This window comes from Ochotona curzoniae, unplaced genomic scaffold (assembly GCF_017591425.1).
Source record: "Ochotona curzoniae isolate NIBS_2020 unplaced genomic scaffold, NIBS_Ocur_1.0 scaffold_3223, whole genome shotgun sequence".
Lineage (NCBI taxonomy): Eukaryota > Metazoa > Chordata > Mammalia > Lagomorpha > Ochotonidae > Ochotona > Ochotona curzoniae.
The window spans coordinates 5,481,077-5,498,821 of NW_024467108.1; the positions used below are offsets into that span (position 1 = coordinate 5,481,077).

Consider the following 17,745-nt stretch of genomic DNA (forward strand, 5'->3'; position numbering starts at 1 on the left):
GAGCACCAGGGTTTTTTTAAAGCTTTATTATATCAAGCACCCATTGGAAAGCATAATAACAGTGCATTTTATAAGTCAGTTTACAACAAAACTGAATAAGATAATTGTGTCTACAGTATTTTCAGCAAAAAAAGGATGTGATACAGTCCTTTGAAATGCAGTATTCACATTTTGAGGGAGTATAGGAAAATATTTTTATTTTTAGAAAATAAAATTACTTTGCTACTCAGGAAAAAAAAAACAGAATGAAAGATTTGAATGGAAACCAGAAGTTTGTGGATTTGAGAACTCAGTACTGACATATATCTACACTTATAGTCCCACTTACTATTTAAAAAAAAAAAACTCACAAATAGTAACACATTACAAAGAATATGGAACCATGGTGCCAAGAAATGCCAGGACCAATATGCAATTGAAACAGTTGGTAGAAATGCTATAAACAATTGTTCACTGTGCATTAGAATGTTCTTGGAGTTTTGAGATGAAGGAATTGCTTCTCAGCCTTTTGGCTAAGATCGAGTGTAAGATGAAGAAAAGCCACTGGTAGGAAAAAATAAAACTGGCTTTGTTTTACGTGATCTTTCATATTTTTTCTAATCATACCTTCTAACCAAAAACATGATGTTGCATGTTACTGAGAGAAAATAGCAATGAGTTTTAATATGCATAGCCAGCCACTGCCAGCCTGACATGGGAGTTCATAAACTGTTAACATTTATTGATTATAACTAGATTCCTAACCATGATTTAAAAATAGCAATTATGAAGCCCTTTTTGAGAAAAAAAAAATCTCTTGTACCCCAGATTCAAAGCTGTTAATAGGATGTAAAGGAATGTTAAATTATCTAATATTTTTCAAAAAAAAAACTAAGAATGAAACAATAAATACTGTTGGAAAATAATGATAGCTTTACAGTTTCAAAGTCAGTAATCTACACATCTGCAGCTTAACTTTTATATGATGATAAACAAACACTATTTAGTTCCATAGGTGTGAACACCAGATTTATGTCCAGCCCAAGGCCCAATGCTTGATGATGATATAGTATCTATGTGTATTTGTGTGTATCTGCATATATATGCATATATACATTGTCTATAATACGTTATGTATTGAGCACTTAACTGTACTACATACTGATTTTCACACCTTGTATGCTTTATCATATTTAAACTTTACAAGTGCTCTACAAGACAGTTGTCATCCTCATTTGATAAGGAAGAAAACTGGAAAGCCAGAGAAGTGGAGTGACTTGGGGAAGTAGATCTCTAAGGGCAGTGTGGACTGGCAGGTTAGATGATACAGGAATCAGATTGAGAGGAGTTTACAAGATTCTGTCAGAGTTCAGGAAGTATCTAGTGAGACAGGTGGGAGGAGAGTGGCAGTTACCATTTCTAGAAAAACAAGCATTCCATGACTTACTTAGGTATAATGAGGCAGATGCTAAGTATTGGTTTGTAAAACTAGAGGGTGATACCCGGGAAAGTATATATACAAGGTAGAGAGTCAAATTCTCACATTTTCATTTGGAAATCAGTTAAATGATATATGGATGAGTGGGTTGAATGTTTGTGTGAGGAGGAAAGGAGCCAAATCTCTTGGTTCCTAGTAGGAGAATAGGAGGCCGTATCTGAAATCAGGGTGAGGATGAGAGATATTAACCAAAGTGATATTAACCAAATATTAACCAAATACAGAGGGAAATCAGAAGTGACTAAAAAATTATAATCCTGAAGAGCAGAGAAATGCTGTTTACCCATGCTTTACTAATAACATTAATTAGTACATGTTTTGTGTGCGCCATTCTTTGGGTGGTGGTGTTCTCTGTGTTAAGTGAATGACAGAAAGAATTCAGAACTGTCACCGGGAGGTTGCCCCCTTGTGTTGTCCCCTTACCACCTCTCTGGCTCTGGGCAGGATACTAGCTTTCTTTGACCATTCCCTCATTTGTAAAAGGTTGGGAAGATGATCTCCAAAGCTCTTTAAGCTGTAAAATCCTAGGGTTGTAGGGGGGAAAAAGAAAGAGGGAAAAAGAAAACGAGAAGAGTGCTATTCAGCAAATGAAGAGTTAAGACTTGGGTGGAGGCTTGAAAATCTCACATCTTCCTTTTTTGGTTTGGTTGAAATCGGACTTGGAGAGAAATTTTCATTGTGGTCTCTGAAAAGAATTCAACACCCACCTTCCATTGTGGAGCCTGGAGCAGACGGTTGCCTGTGTACTGGCTTGGAGACACATAGCTTGGTGTTATTTCAGTATGGGTTTTTTTATATTTAATATTTTTCAGTATGAATCACAGGTGAAATTTCCATGCCATGTGTAAACAATTTCACTTTTTTATGGAAACAATGAATTCAGGAATGTCATATTGGGATATCAGCCATCTTACTTTTATCAATGTATGGGGGAAAATGCTTTTATATTAATACAAGGAATGATGTCATTTAATATGGGGTAGATCTTATAATTCAAGGTCAGCAAATCTCGGGAGGTGATTTAGATCACCAAGCTGGATTTGAAACAGGAAACAAGTATTTTCCCTCTGTCTTCTCAAGTACCATTGCCAGCTTTTTGCCCAGACTTTGGGAAAGCTGGTAGAGTGGCGTGGCCCCAAGAGAATCTACTTCCTTTTTCTGATTTTAGTTTCCTCATCTGTAAAAAGCAAAGGTTGGGCCCAGTGTGGTAGCCTAGCAACTAAAGTCCTCGCCTTGCACGAGCCAGGATCCCATATGGGCACTGGTTGTAATCCCAGCAGCTCTGCTTCGCATCCAGCTCCCTGCTTGTGCCCTGGGAAAGCAATGGAGGACTGCCCAAAACCTTAGGACCCTACACCCGTGTGGGAAACCTGGAAGAAGCTGCTGACTCCTGGCTTCAGATCAGCTCAGTTCAGCTCAGCCTAGCTCCTAGCCACTTGAGGAGTGATATGGTGGACAGAAAATCATCCTCTCTATTTCTCTTCTCCTCTCTATATATCTGCCTTTCCAATACAAATAAAATAAATCTTAAAAAAAAAAAAACAAAAAAGAAAATATTGACTTAAGTAAAGTCTAAGATACCTTTTAGTTTAACCAAGCAGTTGAGCAGTCTACTGCCTCCCTGGGTGATGTCAGCAGGAAACTGCAACAAGAGCTGAGCCAGGACTTGAACTTGGTGCAGTACACCAACATGTGATGCAGGCATCCCAAGCAGCATCTTAATTGCTGCACCAGACACCTACCCCCGTTTTGGTTTTTAACAAAGGAAAATATTAAAAACCTTGACTTAGCCATTCCTGAATTTTCATGTTAAAAAGTAGAAGCCAAAAGGTTGATGTCCCTTATCATTTACACACCAGAACATGGGGTTTAAAAAGTTTACACACTTCCATCATGTGACTAGGCCATTGGAAAACCAGTCTGGCTGGGATGTGCTGTCTGTACTCTGTGTAGCTGGTGTGCAGCTGAGGATGTGTACGAATGTGGACAGCCACTTGCCCCCACTGTCCATTGTGGTTGACATTCAGAGACTGAAAGGAGGGAGATGAAAAGCATTCAGCAGATCATCCAAGGTGCACAGGAGGATGCTTCATCTGAGAAAATCACTTTTGGCAGAAACGAACGCAACCAAGGACTGCTGCAGCCACAAGCCAGTGGTCTCCTCATACAAGTGCTCTAACCATGTGCTCTGGTTCTGGACAAGGAGGAGTTAGAGATGCAAGACAAACACAGACGTGGCCTCTGTCAAAAATACCTTGCTGTTTATTTGTTTGATAAACACTGGCTGAGCCCCAGCCCTGTGCCAGACACCATTAGAATCACAGATGAATCCAAGATTGTCCTTGCCATGTTGATACAAGTACAAAGGAAGTGAGGCTGCCAGGATCTAAACTGAAACACTGGGCTTAGTGCCTATGTCCTTGGAATTGGATTAACAAGCCTTCCTGGGGCTGGGGAGTAGAAAAGAAGATTAAAATACGGGAGTCTTGGAAATATCCTGGCTCCACAATTGACCACTGTGAGGCTTATCTATTTTTAAGAGGCAAAGGAGACAGACAAGGGGGCCACTTTAAATTCCCTTCCAACAGGGTGATTGATATCCAGATCATACATTTCCATTTCTTATTTCTGTGTTCAATAATTCATTTGTTTAGTGGTTTATTTTCCTGAAGAACTATCTAGAATCTGCCAAATTTTCTTTTAATTATTTTCTTCTACCTTTGCAGCTAAGATACCAACATGGACTAGGGACTCCAGACTTGAGGCAAACCCTTCCTAACCTGAAAAACTTCATGGAACATGGACTAATGGTCAGGTGGTGAGTACTTTTAGCTCTAATAACCAGAAACCATCATGTGGTTAATAACTCTGAAAAACCTCCTTAACTTCCACCTTGCTCCACTCCTGCCTCCTCAGGTTTCTCTGAAGTGAGACATCTGAGAAGAAAGGGAAAGGCAGCCATCATTCTTGGGTAGATCTAAACTCCAGTCTGGCTAAGGGCGAAGAGGATGTCATATGAACAGGGAGGAGCTGTCTCGGCAGGCAGTCCTTGAGTGAACGGCTGAGACAGACAGGGAGACTGCCAAAATAAGACATGCAGAGCCCAAGGGCTTCCCAAAGAACAAATGAAGGACCTGGCTATGGAATGAGAATCAGAGCCAGTGACTGTGAGCATTAAGGGAGGGAAGCAGACAGGAGGTAGTTCAAGCTGCCAGAACCTCGTCCAAGACCGAGAGATGCAATCTACACTGTTTCTTATATTTGATGTCAGCACATGTTGTACCGTGAGCAAGCAGTTCTTTGCTAAGATAGACACGTCATTGCAGGTGTTGGTTTAGCTAATGCCTGGGATACCTACATCCGATACCTGAGTGTTGGTTTTACTCATGGTTCCTCTACTTCCGATCCAGCTCTCTGCTGCAGCTTGCTTATTAAATGTGTCCTGGAAAACAGCAGGTGTTGGCACAAGTGCTTGTGTCACTGCCACCTAGGTAGGAGACCTGGATTGCTGGCTTTGGCCTAGCCCAAACTTGGCCATTTGTATGGGGAACCAATAGGTCAAGATTGCTCTCTCTCTCTCTTTCTCTTTCTCTCTCTCTCTCTCCTGGCCTCCCTCCCTTTCCCTTTTTCTCTCTCCCCCTCCCTTTCTCTCTTGCTTTGCCTTTCATACACACACACACACACACACACACACACACACACACTCCCACACACACACACACACACACACACACACACACACACACACACACACACACACACACACACACACACACACGCATGCATGACCCTTTGACAAAGCAGAGAGGAGAGGGCAAATCAGTTGCATCTGAACTGCTCAACCGATTCAGTTAACTTAAAAATAAAGGAAATGCTATTAATTCTGACCACTTAGTTCTCGAATACTCAGGTGATGGCATTAACTTACCAAGCCATGTGATGTGAGTGGAAATCAGTCCATTAGAGTTAGACAACTGTCAGAAGTAGCACGGCCTCCTCTGGGGGCATTAGCTTCTTTTCTCAGTTCTAATCTGCTGTGGGGTTTGAAGTCCTCATTTCCTTCCTTCCTGCCTGCCTACTTTCCTCCTTCCTTCCTTTCTTCCTTCTAATATTTATTTCTTTTTATTGGAAAGATAGATTTACAGAGATAGAAAGACAATCCATAACCTGGTTCACTCCCCAAGTGGCAGCAGCACCTGGTGCTGAGCTAATCTGAAGCCAAAAGCCAGGAGCTTCTTCCGTGTCTACCACGTGAGTGCAGGGGCCCAAGGCTTTGGGCCATCCTCTACTGCTTTCCCAGGCTACGAACAGGGAGCTGGATGGGAAGTGGAGCAACTTAGAAGTGAACTGGTAGCCACATGGGATCCCAGCACATACTAGGTGAGGATGTAGCCATTGAGCCATTGTGGTGGGCCTGAAGTCCTCATTTCTAAAACATGGTTTTCTCCACAGTAATTCTGTCCTGTTATTCCCACTTGATTGTTATAAAAATGAAGTCAGATGTTAAACAGAAAAACTATTTGATGGGAGTTGGCATTGTGTCAGAGTGGATTAGGTCACTAACTGCAACACTGGCATTCCATGTGGATATAGCTCCACTTCCAATCCAACTCGCTACTAATATGCTTGGGAAAGAAGTACAGGATGACCCAACTGCTTGGGCCCCTGCACCTACACGGAAGATGTTGGAAGAAACTCAAGAAGCTCCTGGTCCAACCGTGGCTATTGTAGCCATTTGGGAAGTGAACCAATGGACGGAAGATTAATGTGTGTCACTTTGTAACTGCCATTCAAATCAATTCTTAAAAAGAAAAAAAACTATTTTGGGGAAGAGAGGTGCAATATTGGTTCCCTTTTTTCTGTGCCATAGGTAGCCCGTGAAACGATAAGCAAGTGATTTTGATGGTCAGTCTTTACTTTGACTTTTGATTTTGATCCCATGTGACCTTCAAAATGACAAATTACAGATGTTAGATCTTATTTTTTTTAAGATTTATTTATTTGAAACTCTGAATTACACAGAGAGAGAGACTAAGAGAGAGGTCATCCGTCCACTAACCTATTGGCTACAATGGCTGGGGCTGTGCCAGATGGGAACCAGGAACTTTATTTGGATTGCCCACATGGGTGCAGGGCACCCAGCACTTGAGTGATCTTCTGTTGCTTTCCCAAGTGCATTATCAGGGAGCTGGATCAGAAACGGAGCAGCCAGGACTTGAGCCGGCACCCACATGGGATGCCCAAATCGCAGAGTGGCTTTTTACCCACTACACCACAGCCCTGGCCACCAGACGGCCAATTTTATATAGGATTGCTATTAAGCAAACAGACAAATTGTTTAAAGAATTATACTCAGAATATCAAAATAATTACCAGAGCTTGATGCCGATATGGCCCTCAGGACCTTGAGGAATTGAGTCTTAATGCAAAAGGACAGCACTAATAGTGATAATAATGAAAGTGATCTAGAAGACATGCATTCACATCATGTCTGTGTAAACCCCTGTGATGGGCTCTCTGGAGAGAAACCACAGGTCACAGACTCAGACCCTACCCTCGAGGGCTTTGTGGTCCAACTGGAAACAAGGCATATAATTCATGAGAAGTGTTCCACACAGATGGCAAATATCCCCACATAATGGGAAAGAGGTGGCTCACAGCACCACCTAATTTAGCCAAATGAATTTTCTCAAAGTGCAGATAGCAAATGGTCTCTAAGCTAGTGAAAGGCCTGTCTTTTCTCCACGAGTGATAATGCCATCTCTTTCATGCCAAGGGTACTTCAAAGAGTTCATGGAAAATGTGTCTTGTGGAAAAATGATGCAAAAATTTTCAGAACCTTTTGCACCAGAAAAAGAAAAAAAAAAAACCCTTAGGTTTGCATGCCATTTTCTACAAACTTCTTGAGTACACTTATTTCCCAAGTTTCCTTCTGTAGGCAGATCTGTTTCCATTGTCAGATGTGTCTGTCCATGGGCTAGAGCTGAATTCCTAGTTACTACAAGTAACATTTCTCTAAGTCTCCTTTGAGGATGCCCAATAACTAACCACCCCTTTTTTTCCAACATTTGGAAGTATTTGAGGGAGAGGAAACTAGAGACAGCCTAAAACAAATCAAAATGTCAGCTTTATTGCTGATAAAACTGCTTGGAAGATGTGGCTTTAGATCTGTAATAAAGTGACTTGCAAAGACATCACTCAACATTAAACATCCTCCTCATCCCTGCGATGGGAATGGGAGATGCAAAGGCTCATCCGCACAGAGGCAGCCCCTTAGCCACACCACTGAGGGCCAGGCCGACGGCTCCTCGGGCTCCTCCGCAGGAAACCAGGCGAGGGCTGCGCCAAGCATCCCGGCTGTCTGTCGGGCTTGCCCTTGAAAGCCATCTGTCAGGAGAGTCCCTCCTCCGGGAGAGAATGGGAGCAGAGAGCACCAGCGCCGTTTCTCCAAGGCCGCCACCCTCGGCTCCCACACTCCATGTGCTTCCTACATTCTCTAATGTTCAGCCATCTGCCTTCCAGGGTAAACTCTACTTAGCCATGATGTATTGTTTTTCCTTCATTATTGGATTTGATTTGCTAATTTTTAAGATTGTCTGCATCTGTGAACTGAAATGAGACTGGCCTATAATTTTTCTTTCTCATAAAACCCTTGTCTGATTTTGGTTATAACATAACCAAACATGATGAGGTTATGACAGCCTCATAAAATAGAGAATGTTCCCTGTCTCCGCAGCTCTCTGAAACAGTTTATATGAGACAGGAGTTAGCGCTGTCTTGAAGGTCTGATAGAACTTATTAGCCAAAAACCTCGTGTGACTGGCTGAGGTAGAGTGTGTCGATTTTTAACTTCCGAGTTAACTTCGATAGTTCCTGCAGACCTGTTTATGTCCTGTTTTCCCAGTTCTGAAGTTCTAATGCACACCAGTGTATTTCCAGTTCTGTCAGCATGATGGGAGTCCTGTGGGCTACCTGGGTGCTGCCGAACTCTGCGTGTCCTTTGACCTTGCCGGCCACCCCTGTCTTCCTGGGATATTCTCCTTTCTTGGCTTCCGTTACTACGCACCCTCTTGTTCTCCTCTGCTGGCTGCTTTCCTCTGGTTTGCATGCTCCTCCTCCTCTACTGAACCATTAGATTCCAGAGTTCTTCGTGGGGCCACCTTGGGGCCTCTCCTCTCTTCTCTCCTCTCTTCCCATGTATTCTCTCCCTGTCCTATAGTTGTGAAAGATACCAACTCCATGTGTGGACCTCCTGAAGTTCTGTTTCAGTCTAAACCTCACCTGCAAACTCTGGATAGGCAGAAGCCTACCTGGCTGTTGCTGCCCCTGGAATGTCAGAAGCAGCTCTGCCTCCTTCCTCTTCCTCTCCCCAGTGGCACTGTTCACTCAGCAGTTCACATGGGCAGACCAGCCCTTCTTCTCTAATTTTTCGCTTCCATTCCTAACAGATTTCACCCCCCCCCACCTTTTTCAGATTGATTTTATTTGTTTGAAAGACAGAGTGATGGGGGTTGGTGTGGGAGGAGAACGATCTTCCATCTATCTGCTGGTTCACTGCCCAAATGACCACAGTGGCTGAAGCTGGACCAGAGGGAAGCCAGGGACCTGGAACTCCATCCAAATCTCCAAAGTAGATGGCACAGATGCAAGCGCTGGGGCCATCTTCTGCTGCCTCCAAGATGCATTGTTAGCAGGGAGCTAGATCTGAAGTGGAGCAGCTAGGACTGGAACCAGCACTCTGAGAAGGGATGTTTGTGTCATAAGGGTTAGCTTGCACCACAATACTAGTCCCCCACCAGGTTCAATCTCTAATACTTCAGTGAATCTATCATTTCCACCTGCAAAATGCACATTTGCCTGACCATGTCCCACCGTACACTATTACTACCCTCGTCTGAGCCGTCACCTTTCTCACCCAGACAGCTGTGCCAGCATACCTGTGTCCCTGATACCTTTCTCGTCACTGTTCAGTCTCCAGAACAAGCAGAGGGATCTTTTTAAATATTGAATATGTCTTGACCTCGGCATCTTCACTGGCTAGAATACAGTTTCTTTTCATGACCTACCAGGGCCCTACCTCATCAGACACCACTCTCAGAAGTGGCAGGCACCGTTGCCACACGACTCTTCAGTGTGTTTGCAGCACAAGTGGGCTCCCATCTCAGTCCTCATACTGCTCCCTCTGTCTGCAATGGGCTAGCTCTCTGTTGCCTCCCTCCCACCACCTTCCCTTCCCTGTGGAGAGTGAACCGTGTAAGCAAAGAACCAGCAGCTTTGTTGGCAAAGGGTAGACCACCTCACCTGGCTGAAAAGCTGTTTTAAGAATGTGAAGAATTGATTGTGTGGTTTCTAGAACTTGAACAGTTTGGCACTTGCTTTCACAAACCACCTGAAACTGGGTGAGTCACAATAAAACAAAGCTCATCGTGCTGATAGTTGGGAAGACCAGAACTCCATGAGCCTGGCACTAGCATCTGCCCAGCTCTGGTGAAGCCTTTCTTTCTGCCTTGGTGACGTGGCAGAGGGTGACCTGGTGACACCAAGCAGGCAGGCTGTGCTTATAACAAGTCGTCCATCCATTCACAATTGAATGGACAAAAGGGTGGGGAGCCTGTTTTCTGTCAAGGGCCATTGAGAATCTTATTTTAAATCATTATTCATTGACCATGCAAAATTATCGCCTCAAAAAGTAGCTTGCTATAGATTCATTGATTTGTTGAATTAGCCTTTGGTTGCCTTGGCAGGCCCAGACCAAATGATCTTGTGGGCCTTGTGCAGCCTCTGGACTGGATGTTCCCCAGTCCTGTATGACGCAAGCATTTTCCATAGGTCCCACCTTTCTCCTCTGGACATCAAGTCTGCAAAGCATCAAATTGACATGACATAGTCAAGCCCTAACATAGAAAGAAAAAATTACAAATACCAAATTAGTGGGGGAATGTAAGATTAGAAACAAAATGCTGTAAGTACCAGGATCCCTTATGGGTGCTGGTTTGTGTCCCAGCTGCTCCACTACCCTTCTAGCTTCCTGTTTGTGGACTAGGAGAGCAGTAGAGGACGGCCCAAGGCCTTGGGACCCTGCACCCACGGGAGAGAACCAGAAGAGGCTTCTAGCTCCTGCTTTGGATCAGCTCAGCCCTATTGCAGCCATATGAGGAGTGAGCCAGCTAATGAAGGATCTTTGTCTCCTTCTCACCATAAATCTAATCTGCCTTTCCAAAAAAAATAAGCAAATTTTTAAAAAAGAAGAAACAAAACAGATTGCTTAGAGACTTAGAGATTTGATCCTTCTGAAATTTCTATACATAATACACCCAAAATATTTACCTAACTGTCCTTCTTCTCTTAGAAGATTATCGTCTCCAGCACCTCTCAGTTCCTGAGGTAAAGAGAAATTGACTGACTTTCCAAGCATGGCTGACCCGTGAACCTGTAGCAATGAAACTTGAGCTCCATACCTATCCATTTGTGGAGGGCCCCTTCGAGCCAGCTGTGCCAAGCACATTAACGGGGATTGAACAATCCTGTGCCACTTTGTGTTACTCTAATGAAAAATCGCCTGCCAGAGGGCTGCAGTAAGAATGCAACACAATATTGCAAAAGGAAGACCGCTGCAGGAAGCCAGGCAACTTGCAAACCCAAACAAAGCCGATGAGGCACTTTCAGTCCCAGAGGGAACATGAGGGTTTCCCAGAATATCCCTGGATGGAGGAATTACCTGCCAAGACCCTGCTCCATAGGGCAAAGGGTAAAAAAACTCAGGCTCCTCAGGGAAGTGCTTATATCTTTCCTGGAAGAAAACACTTGCATTTTCCCTGCAGTGGTTAGTGCTCCTGCACCGGCCCCTGCAGAAGCAGATTGCTGTACTTTTTGTGTCTGGATTTCCAATTGTCCAAGGATCAGGGCACTCCCTGAGTGACTGCCTACCGTGAGCTTCAAAGTCTGTTATAACTTCCTTTGTTCTGTAGAGAAAAGACTGTGATTAAAAAAAAAAAAATCTTTAAATGTAATGACTTGTTTTTCTTTCACATTACGGAAGCATCTACTTGATTAATCCTAAAACACCCTGATTTTTCTCCTGAACACAGTCGCTGGGGACCCAGTTCTCAGTGACTTATGCCAATGGCTCAACCAGCCATAGTTGCCAAGCAGCACAATTTTGAAAAGCAGAATTACAGCCTAGAACTCTTGGTTAGGGAAAAGTCACTGGCACAGCCCTTTTACATTCCATCCTTCTCTCTCTTTCTCACTGCTTGCTGCGAAGTGGTTTGCGATTCAAACTGACATGCACACACCGACCGCTGCTGCTGAGTGATGAGCAGGCAGGAATGTGCACACAGACTGCTGGTTGATGGCTGGCAGTGGGCTGAGGAGGTTAGAGCTGAGCTGGCGAGATCATGTGTGGTGGTTTCTGTGGATGAACCGTGCGATAGTCTCCAGGGCCTCCATTGTGTCTTCCCACCACTCTTCCGCCCACCTCAACTGACCCCCTTTTCTGACCACAGTTCATACCTGTCAAGTTCCCACTCACTAGAATGGCTGCTCCTTTTTTACCCTGTCCAAATGTTGCTCTCACTCCAATAGCCAGCCCATACCCAACCTTACTCATTCACAGGCACCATGGCACACAGAGGTTCACACATGTACCCTTGGTAGCTTAGGGTCACTTCTCCCACCAGCCTTCTGAGCAACAGGGGTCTGGGGACCACATCGTACTCATTGCTGCTGTGCCCCCAGCCTACACTTGGGAAATACATTAGTAATATGCTTCATGGAATACAAACAAAAATATATAATAAAAAGTAGGAAGTACACAGTATAATTACTTGCTAATGTGAGAGGTATCAACAAGCCTGCCCTAAGGAGACAGCATTTGAGTAGACCTGGAGTGCAAGGATTTGGGCATACAAGGGTTGGACAGAGTAGGTTAAGACACAGTAGTCCCACTCAGTGGAAGAAGCACTAGCAATTCAGACTAACAACCTGAATACCAACATTGACTGTCTGTAACCTGCGGCATATTGAAACTGCCTCAATCCTCAGATCGATCAAATGAGAATAATACCCACCTGCTAGTGTGGCTGTGGGGACCAAACATTCAAGTGCCCAGCATACTGCCTGGCATATTGACCCAGGAAATACTAGCCTGGCCAGATGTTTGATGCAATGGTTGGGAATCCCCTTAGGATATTTGCAAGTCCCAACTCCATTTCCAGTTAGTGCTTCCAGTGTATACCCTGGAAGGCAGCAGGTGAAAGACTCAGTGGTTGAGTTCCTGCCACCCATATGAAGTACTCGAATTGAGTTCTTGTTCTAGGCTGGCCCAGTGCCTGGCCCAGCCTATGCCACTGTGGACTTTTGGGGAGTCAACCAGTGGATGAAAGATTCTCTCTCTCTCTCTCTCTCTCTCTCTCTCTCTCTTTGCCTCTCCCCACCCCCATTTTCTCTGCCTTTCAAATAAAATAAAAATCATATAAATAAAAAGTGTTTACAAACGGATCGTAGTCATGACCTCTGTTTTAGGTTAAATCCATTCTTTATTGTAGTTACTTTGTTTTTCTTTTAAAATATATACTCATCCATAAAGTAAGTGTAGAATATGGTTCTTTCATATTTTAAAATGAAGGATCCTGCCCTCTTGTACATTAGTGGCACCAAATATTCACCATCTCCTTCTCACTTTCCCCAAGTCTTTTGATAAGACTTTTTTAGGCCTTAGAGATAAGTCTGCTAGAAATCTGTTTGCCTATGATCTTTATTTGATCCCTGCCACCTTAGCCAGTTCTCACTCAGTTAGAAGTTGTGCTTAAAAACAAAAGCAGAACTCTTAATTTAAAAACTTTCTATGTTCAGCTTGCCATACCCTGTGAAGGAAGTAGGGTAAGAGTCACTACTCTAGTGGTCAGAAAACCCAGACTCCAAAAAGCATAAAGTAATTGCCAAGATGCCATGATAGAAAGTAGGAGACTGGATGCCCAGCTGTGTCTCACTTTAGGTCCCCCTGTGTTCTTTCTGCCGTGTCATGAGGCCTTCTGTTAGTTCGTGGTCATTCTGCTCCTTGCCTGCCCTCCTAGCTCTGAGCCATCCATGTTCCAACACCTGTTACCTCCTGAAGGGAAGCCGCCAAGGTGAAATCCAGAGCACCGGAGAGGTGACACTGAGCTCATAGCAGCAGCTCTCGAGGGAACCTTCTTTCCTCAGAAGTTCAGGAAACTAAGTTATAAAACTTGGTGAAGAACATAAGAGGGAAAAACTGAAAATGATAATGAATTTCAACTCTTGCTTAGGAAACAAGAAAACTGAAGAAGAAATTCATGAGTTGGACAGTGTCCTAACATGTTTGCCCATAGGATTCATCTTCCTTGAATGAAATGTTCTTTATTCAGAATGAGATATAATAAAAGCAGGATATCAAAGCCATCTGGCCTGGCCTGTCTTAGTCACTGAAGGTTTTATGCCAAGTTTATGCTATCAGTTGTCAAGCTAAAACTCTCACCTTTGTAGAGCAGTGCAGTGCAAAAGAAGGGACACTGCATTTGGGATTCAGATAATGTGGGCTAAAAAAAATTTTTGTAAGAAAATCTGGATTCCAATTTCAGCTTCATAACTAAATTTTCACAAATAATCCTTGAGTATCTGTATTTTAAATAAAGTTAACCCCAGCCCAATTTCCCAAGCATAGTTGTGTGGAACAAATGAGATAATGTCTGTCAACATGGTTTATAAACGAAAAAGAAATGCACAACATAGCATTGAGTATTATGCATTTGACAATTCATTCATTTTGTGTCTCCTCTGCTGGTAGCACCATTCAAAAGATGGAGGAAGAATCCAAGTGTGAGATTTGCCCTGCCTTTGCCCAGTTGACAGTTGTTTAGTTTATCACCTAAAGGAATAGATAAGACAAATTAAATATTTTGAAGGACATGACTTGCAAAAAGTTTTCCTGTGCATTGTCCACCCTCTCTTTCTCACACTTGGAATTTGGGGGGCCTGAGTTCCATAGTCAGTGGACAGTCTGCTGCAGTGACAGAGATCAGCATTGAGCTGGCTTACATAGTCCTAAGGGCCACGTGGACTGCTTTGGAGACAGAATTGGTCTTCATGCCTGTAATGAGAACCGGGCCTGAGAAGCAGCCTCAGCTATTTAGTAAATTGTAAGATTAGTGTGGGAAAGCCCCTGGTGGCTTCACAGAAGGTCATCTCACAGTATGGTAAAAAGTCCAAATCTGCTGACCTAGTCTTTCCAATCCAGTATTCCCTTCATTTTTGTAAGTAGAAATAATCAGATCTAACGTATTTAGATAGAATTATAAAATTAGAAAATGAAAGTATCTAAAAATGTCGGCACATTTAAAGGAGGAATTTTTAAGATATATTTTGTATTATTTGAAAGACAAGGTAACTGGGAGGAAGGGAAGGAGAGAGAGAATCCATCTACTGGTTCACTCCCAGATGGCCACAAAAGCCAGGCTGAAGCCAGGAGTTTTGTCCAGGCCTCCCAAGTGGGTGACAGGACCCCAGGAAATTGGGCTATCTGCTGCCTTCCCACATGCTTTAACAAGGAGCTGCATCAAAAGTGGGAACTATCAAAAACCACTTGAGCAAGAACCTCGGAGCATACCCTACGTCAGGAACCTGGGGAGGGTGGGAAATTGGGTGGGCCTTCTCCCTTAATACCCTAATTTAAACGTGAAGGAAACAATGTGAAACTAATAGTCTCACCCACTTTCCTTTAGCCCTTGAACCTTTTTACCCTAATTAACTATGTAAAATTGTCAAAAATATAATTTTTTTAAAAAGAGAAAAAAAAGTGGAGCAACCTGGAAGTGAGCTAGCACTTTGATATGGGATGCTGGCATCATAAATGGTAGCTTAATCCACTGAACCACAATGTCTGCCACAAGTAAGTAAATCTAGAATATAAGTGAGATAGGCTACTTTCTTTAAAGTTAGAGTGGTGAATTAAATAGTTCTGCTTTTAAGCCAAACCATTTGTCTTTGAAATGTAGCAGAAACCAGCAATTCTACAAGCCTCGCTTTATAAAATCTTCTCTCTTTCCTTCTCTGCACCATGCTTATGACAAATTCAGAACTGAGTTCTATCAGATGACCTTCAAGAGACTTTAAAAAAAACCATGTTGTCTGGCAGATACTAGGTTTTCAATTGAGGTCACCTGACATTGTCTCTGAGGCGTCTAGGGGGCACAGCAGTAAGCTGTGCTCGGAGAGTGACTCTTGCAGGCATGTAGCCCCGGTGCAAAAAGGGAAGCTTCTCCTAAAATAAATGTACAAAAGAGCTTTACTGGCATTTGGGTGCCATGACAACTATTTTAGAAGGAACCTTGATGAGCCATCTCCTTACCTCAAAACAGGAATGCACAAGGCATGTGGGTATCTGCAGGATTTTTAGAGACCTTGGGGGACCAGGCTTTTCCCATAACTCATTCCACAGTTTAAACACCCTCACTTCAGGAAATTCTTCCCTCTATTTAACTTCCAGGCCCCCTCCTGCGGTGAACACCCATTTCCGCTTTTTGCTGTCTCCAGTTGGGATGGAGAACAGCTGGCCAACATCCTCTGTGTACTCGCTCTCTGCCATCGTGCCGGAGTCCCGTGGCTGTCCCCAGCCACTACTCCCCACCTCCAGCACCAAATCAGAATCACTTTTTTCTTTGTTTTCATTTGTGGCACGTGCATCTCTGTTTGTACCTTCTACTTATGCAATCACATAAGTTCAATGAAAAATGTTTCAAAATGGTAGAAGCGTGCCAAAAAGGGGAAGCCAATCGCCCCCACAATCTAGGAACAGGAAAACTTGAGGCATTGTTGTCAGCTTCCTGGATGTTTCTTACCTGAACTCACATCCTCCACACCAGGGCTGTTCAGAAGAAGCACAGTGTGACCATTTATACAAATTCCAGTATTTCTGGCAGCCCCATTAAGGAAAGGCTGAAGGAAACAGATGAGTCTATTTTAATAGCATGTCTTATTAACCCAAACTAAATCCACATTGTATATCTAAAATATTATTCACCTGTGGTCAGCATTTTAAAAATTACTAGTAAGATAGTTTTGATTCCCTTGTTTCCTGCTGTACCTTATAAATCTATACTTGCTGCACCCTGCAAGTTAGTCTGGTCACATTTCAAGCTTTCAAGCTCCAGCAGCCAGTAACCAGTTACTGATAGGGTCAGTTTTGGACAGCATAGCTCCATGTCCTGCTTTGCTGTATAATATCACATAGTAAGTATTTTTCTAATACCACTGAAGACATTTGGCTATCACTTTCAATGGCTATATAGTATTTCATCATTTAGATTTATTACAACCTTTTATTTGGACAGTTTTGACTTTTTGTATTAATTGAATATTTCTTGATACTTAACCAAAATAAGTACATATTTTTCTTTTGAGTATAACTAATTAAACCCATTTATTCATGAAACAGGTGTTTTCACTGGGAGTCAACTGCATTATCTCTCCTGTTAGACTAGAAAATGGATTCTAGGATTTCAAAAAATGTAAGGAAAAAGAAAAAAGAAATGTAAGACCAGGTGCCCCACTGTTGTTTCTAAGACTTGATAGTTGAACTATACACATTGTATTTCATTGAATGTCCTTCCTTTCATTTCTTTTTTTTTTAAGATTTATTTTATTTTTTCATTGGAAAGGCAGATATACAAAAAGAAGGGTATTTATAGAGAAAGATCTTCCATCTGCTGGGTCATTCCCCCCAAATGGCCACCATGGCCAGAGCTAAGCTAATCCAAAGCCAGGAGCCAGGAGCTTCTTCCAGGTCTCCCATGTGGGTGCAGGGTCCCAAGGCTTTGGACCATCCTCAACTGCTTTCCCAGGCCACAAGCAGGGAGCTGAAAGGGAAGTGGAACAGCTGGGACACAAACTGGCTCCTAGGATCCCTCCCTTCCTTTCATTTCTTAATTCTCATTCATTCTCATTCTCTCTCTCCCTCCCTCCCATTCCTTCCCTCTCTGGTTAATTCTCACTTAGTCTTCAAGGCACCAATCAAATACAGCTGCTTCTGATAGTCCTCTAGTTGATTACCAGTACCTTCTCCCTAATATTGTACAAAATGCATGTTGTATACAAAGCACCCCTGGTGTTCTGATCCTTGGTTTACTATCTGTATCCTCTACTGTAGTGGGAATGCCCTAACGATTAGATATATTTCATATACATTTCATTATTCCTGGAGCCTCACAGACAGGCAGTGACTGCTGATTTGTTTACATATTTGAAGGGCAGCA

The 17,745-nt window shown here is 43.0% G+C and overlaps 1 protein-coding gene across 2 annotated transcripts in view; it reads left to right on the forward strand.

Annotated features, from left to right (window-relative positions):
- The window catches only part of UVRAG (UV radiation resistance associated), a 292,819-nt gene that overhangs the window by 261,516 nt on the left and 13,558 nt on the right, over positions 1-17,745 (forward strand). For both annotated transcript variants that reach the window (XM_040963924.1, XM_040963925.1), the window contains exon 14: positions 4,204-4,295. In XM_040963924.1, coding sequence (XP_040819858.1) covers positions 4,204-4,295 — 92 coding nt within the window. The remainder of the gene's footprint in view (positions 1-4,203; positions 4,296-17,745) is intronic.